The 5,227-nt window shown below is 44.5% G+C and overlaps 1 protein-coding gene across 3 annotated transcripts in view; it reads left to right on the plus strand.

Annotated features, from left to right (window-relative positions):
- Positions 1-485: 485 nt before the first annotated feature.
- HMGCS1 (3-hydroxy-3-methylglutaryl-CoA synthase 1 (soluble)) overlaps positions 486-5,227 on the plus strand; it is a 9,636-nt gene continuing 4,894 nt past the window's right edge. For 2 of the 3 annotated variants that reach the window (XM_010585781.1, XM_010585780.1), the window contains exons 1-6: positions 486-546; positions 2,083-2,540; positions 2,936-3,061; positions 3,581-3,745; positions 4,463-4,631; positions 4,758-4,928. In XM_010585781.1, the coding sequence (XP_010584083.1) occupies positions 500-546; positions 2,083-2,540; positions 2,936-3,061; positions 3,581-3,745; positions 4,463-4,631; positions 4,758-4,928 (1,136 nt within the window). In that variant the 5' untranslated portion in view covers positions 486-499. Of the gene's footprint in view, positions 698-2,082; positions 2,541-2,935; positions 3,062-3,580; positions 3,746-4,462; positions 4,632-4,757; positions 4,929-5,227 lie in introns of all 3 variants that reach the window. The other variant, XM_010585782.1, reaches the window with a different exon arrangement.

Genomic DNA, 5,227 nt, shown 5'->3' on the forward strand with positions numbered 1-5,227 from the left:
CGGGATCTGGCTGTCGGTGGCGTGTCCGCCTTCGTACGGGGAGCCAGAAAGCATCCTCCTCCCTTGCAGGACCTGTGCGGGTTTGGGGTAAAACTCAGCTCTTGGAGCAAGCTTTGGATCACAGCGCTGCCCTGCGTCCGCAGGAGATGCGTGGCTTGCTCGCTGTGCTGCCGAGAGGGGACGTGAGCTTGCTGCCGCAGCTGCTGGGGAGCCTCAGGACCACTGCGCTTCCCTTCCCTGGCTGCGGCTTTAGGAAAGCTGTGATGGCCACCCGCCTTCTAACAGCGTCGAAATAGCGCAAAGCCTTAATGCTGCCCACCAGCTTCGTGGAGCGCGGTGCACGGTGGTCACGGCAACACCGTTGTCACCGCCTCGGGGGCGCGGCAGGGACGGGCGGCGCCCCCGGGGGAGGGGCTGGGCCAGCTCCCCGCGCCTGCGCACTACCCGCCTGCCCCAGCCGGACGGGCTCCCCCCCCGTCCCTCTGTCGCCGCAGCGCGCATGCGCGGCCCTCCGCGCCGGCAGCCGGCCATGGGATTCCGCAACGTGTAAGGGCCGGGGCAGCGTTTCTGTCAGGTGGGGAGGCGGGAGGCGATCGGCCTTTCGCCCTGTGGTGGGCCCACGCTGCGGGTGGGACGCGGCTCGGCTCTCCCCACGCCTCCCCGGTGGCTCCTCCTCGTCTCCTCGGCCGGGTCACGGGTAACCTTGAGGCGTTTGGCGGGGGGCTGCCCTCAGCGAGGGCCGGCTCGGCGGGGGGAGCGGGGCGGCGGTCTCCTGAGGTGAGGGGCTTCGTGACAGGGTGGGTTAAGGGAAAAGAGGTCCCGGCGGTTGACGGGTCGTGGGCGAGCGGACAGGAGGGGGTGAGCAAACGGCCTTTTTCTCCCGTTTACGCTTTCGAACGCGAATAAAGGCTACAAGAGAAATACTTCAATAAGTTATAGGTACCTCGGTTGGAACTTCGTTAGAGGCAATAAAAATGAACGGCGAGCCTTGCACTCTTTAGGTCTTACACAAGACTGTACCTGTAACAGAAAACGCTTGTCATGTTTTCCTAGCGCTTGTCTTAATGTGCATCCCGTAAAGTCGTCATTCTTGCAGCGAAAGGCTTTATTCCTTTATACAGCTCGTTGTGGTTTTCTGGAAGAAGTTGGGTAAAGGTCAGTGTGACGGTACTTGCAGCTGGGTACAAAAGGGACAAGTGCTGTGGAAGGATGTAAGCAAAAGTACAGGAAGATCCTGCCTGTCTGGGTAATAGGGATAGGGTTAAAGTAATAGGATGTAGTATATCCTCGAGTGCAGTGACAGTAAAGTTAAGGGGTCAAAATAAGAAAACTTGGTCTACCAGGGAGAATCCCTGTGTTTTCATTTCAGCCTGTGAAATATTCCTCCAGGCCTGGTGTTAGGAGTTCCAGTGTTCCAGAATGCCAAAACAGAGTATACTTCAAACAAACAAACAAAAAACCCAACCAAAAATACAAAAAAAAAAACCCCCAACCCCACACCAGAAAAATTTCTGCTGTCTTTGTTGCAAGTATAAACAAAATGGAGAGACTTTGGTTACTTAGTTTAAAAATAAAAACAATTTTGAAAAGTCCTGGCCTGTTTTAACTCAGAGATTTCCTGGTAAGGATAAATTTTAAACTTTAGTTGTCAGCTGGCAACATTTTAAAAAAGAATAAATCTGATGTTTCTGGCTTGGTTGTGTAAAATTGAGACTTTGCATATAAGCAGAAGTACAATAATGAACATTAAGACTAACTTCTCAAACACTTACCACTTGTTAGGCCTGTGTTTTGCTTCAGTAAAATAACTTGGGCTTAACCTATATCTCTTTATCTCCAGGGCTGAAATTTGTATTTTCACTTAAAAAACTTCTTAATATAAAATGTTAGAAAACTTCTAATGATCTTTATGGTGTGCTTAGACCAAAGTCTCCCCAGAGGCAAAGGCTTGCCTTTTGGAAATGACCTTGTATAATACCTAAAATTTAACTTTTTCTAGAAACCTACAGAAAATGAAAGCAGGTCTCTCAAAATGGATGTGAATAAATCAGCTGTTTTTGTGGTTTTCTTTTTTTCTTAAAGATCTGCCACAATGCCTGGGTCTCTTCCAGTGAATGCTGAATCCTGTTGGCCCAAAGATGTGGGAATTGTTGCACTGGAAATATATTTTCCCTCTCAGTACGTTGACCAGACAGAGCTGGAGAAGTATGATGGTGTGGATGCTGGGAAATACACCATTGGGCTAGGCCAGTCAAAGATGGGCTTCTGCTCTGACCGGGAAGATATCAATTCTCTCTGCTTGACTGTGGTTCAGAAGCTCATGGAGAGGAATAGCCTTTCCTATGATTGTATCGGGAGATTAGAAGTTGGAACGGAGACGATAATTGATAAATCAAAATCTGTAAAGACTGTCCTGATGCAACTTTTTGAAGAATCTGGTAATACGGATGTAGAAGGAATCGACACCACCAATGCATGCTATGGAGGCACTGCTGCTCTTTTTAATGCTATTAACTGGATTGAGTCCAGTTCTTGGGATGGTAAGTTCAGGGTGTTTTCTTGAAAAGTTACATCATCCTCTGGTTTTGAGTAGTCTGCCTTATAATGACAGTGTTCGTGTTTAACCATATAAAACCCAGTGGGTAAACTATTTTTCTCTTCTGAGGTCTTTTTTCTTAAATGGCTGCTGGGCATTTGCCACTAGTTCAGTTACAGTGCAGAAAATAACAACATGGCTGATAATCACTGGCCTTTTCCTGCAAATTTCAGTGGCTGCCAGGAAATTGAAATGGGGGAGGGGGAAGGTCAGGACTAAAGAACCCCTTAATCTTGGGGTGATCTCCTCTATAACCAAAGTCTAAAAATTGCTGATGGATATTAAAGTGAGCTAGATTCTTGGCTGTTTCTCATCATTATTTCTGTGTGTTTTTCACAGGACGCTATGCACTTGTTGTTGCTGGAGACATTGCTGTGTATGCCAGTGGAAATGCCAGGCCAACAGGTGGAGCTGGTGCTGTTGCTATGCTAATTGGTCCAAATGCTCCGTTAATTTTTGAGAGAGGTTAGTCCTGTGAGAAAACAAATGGCATTCAGCCAGATAACTGGATCCGTTCTGAAGCCTTCCCCTGTTTTTTGTGTGGTGCTGGAGGGCTGGATTAATTCCCACTAATGTCAGAAATTGCACTTTATTTCCTGTTGCTCTGGGCTAACTTGGCCAAGTCCTGTTACAGGAGGCAGCAAGGAACAACTGGAGATGCTCCTATCTGTTTTATTTTCTTGGGGATTCTCCAATAAAATTGACAGAGTGGACTAGAGCTGAATAACACAGTGCTCTTACTTGCAAAACAAAACAATGAAAATCATTTGTTGCTTGTGTTTGTCATGCTCAGTCCTACCGTACTTAACAAGCGATTGAGAACTGTGTGAAACCTTACCTTAAAGGGCCCGAAGTGCTACGAAAACCTGCTTCACTGGGGCCAAATACTGCTTGTTTCCTCACATGTGTTAAGTGATCCATTCAAATTGGCTCAAAGCAGCTGAATAAAGTAATTTTCAACTTTTGTCAATTTCTCTCCATCAGGGTTGCGTGGAACCCACATGCAGCATGCATATGACTTCTATAAACCTGACATGGTCTCTGAATATCCTGTAGTTGATGGCAAACTATCTATACAGTGCTACCTCAGTGCATTAGATCGCTGCTATACTGTCTACCGCAACAAAATCCATGCCCAGTGGCAAAAGGGTACGTAGCCTCACCTGATGATATTGCAAGATCTGGCAAACACTGGAATGTGTAACTACACAGACAATGTATTTTCAAGTTTTAGCATCCAATCTAAAGACTAGTATATGGGTCCCATTCTTTGTGTTTGTGTGTTCTGAGGCGATTAAAATGTTTGCTTTCTCCCATAAGAAACATTTTATTTCTGTTCTGGTATGGCTAAGTACCTGATAGTCAGTAAGTAGTAGTCTCTACAGGCTTTTTTTGGTGTTCTGTATAATACTTTGCTTAAAAGTGTGTTATTCCCTGCTCCACCGAGGCTCTTAAGATACTGAGGTTAATACTTAAATGTTTTGTAGCAATACTGATGTTTTTTCCCCATGTGTTTAATAATTGCTTCATTCATATTAAGCATAGGTTTGAAGATTAGATAGTTCAATGAGGTAGATTATTTATTATGTCAAAATGCTGGGTAAAAATACGGGGATTCTGTTAAGCTTATAGCTTTTTCTTCTAGAAGGGCAAATGTTGGTGCAAAAGATCAGTAAGAAACTAATTTTTCAATAGAAGTAGCAGCAGTGTTTTAAATGAACTTGACAGCAATAGTTAGTGTTACGGTTGTCTCTTGTATGCTGATGGGATATGATGACTGCTATCCTGCCACCCTTCTTATTTTATTCTCATAGTTGAAGTGAGTACTAAGTGTACGTTGTAACACAACATTTCTGCCACTTCCAGAAGGGACAGACAGACGTTTCACCTTGAATGACTTTGGATTCATGATCTTCCATTCTCCCTACTGTAAACTGGTACAGAAATCTGTGGCTAGACTCTTGCTGAATGACTTTCTCAGTGACCAGAACCCAGAAACAGCAAATGGTGTTTTCAGTGGTCTGGAAGCTTTCAGGTGAGAATGGCTGCTGTCTTCCTTATCCATGTAATCTTAATTTGTTGCACCTCCAAGGTGTGTTTTTTACTTTCTGCTATTTCAGTAACTGTTTCTGAACTACTTTTTTTTTTTTTTTTTTAATAGGGATGTAAAACTTGAAGATACGTATTTTGACAGAGATGTGGAAAAAGCTTTTATGAAAGCTAGTGCAGAGATCTTCAATCAGAAAACCAAAGATTCATTACTTGTATCCAACCAGAATGGAAATATGTATACCCCTTCAGTCTATGGTTGCCTTGCCTCTCTTCTAGCCCAGTAAGCATAAAATTGAAAAAAAAGTCATAGCTTTCTATATGCAAGGTCATAAAAGGTTTTTGTTTCAGAAAGCCTTTGTAAAAGCACCATCTAGCAAACCTTTTCCTACTAGATTACCTTAAGCAGAAAGACTAAAGTTAAAAAATTATTCTGCATACACAATAAGTTCAAGTGACAAGCAGATTCAACATTTCTATGTCAGCAGCTGATCTGAAACAGCTGCTTACTGCCTTCCAAAGTAGGATCTTTTTTATAGGGTGGTGTCATTTCCCAGCCTCAACCTTCTCCCTGCCCCCCCC

Source organism: Haliaeetus leucocephalus, unplaced genomic scaffold (assembly GCF_000737465.1).
Source record: "Haliaeetus leucocephalus isolate CR32 unplaced genomic scaffold, Haliaeetus_leucocephalus-4.0 Scaffold120, whole genome shotgun sequence".
NCBI lineage: Eukaryota > Metazoa > Chordata > Aves > Accipitriformes > Accipitridae > Haliaeetus > Haliaeetus leucocephalus.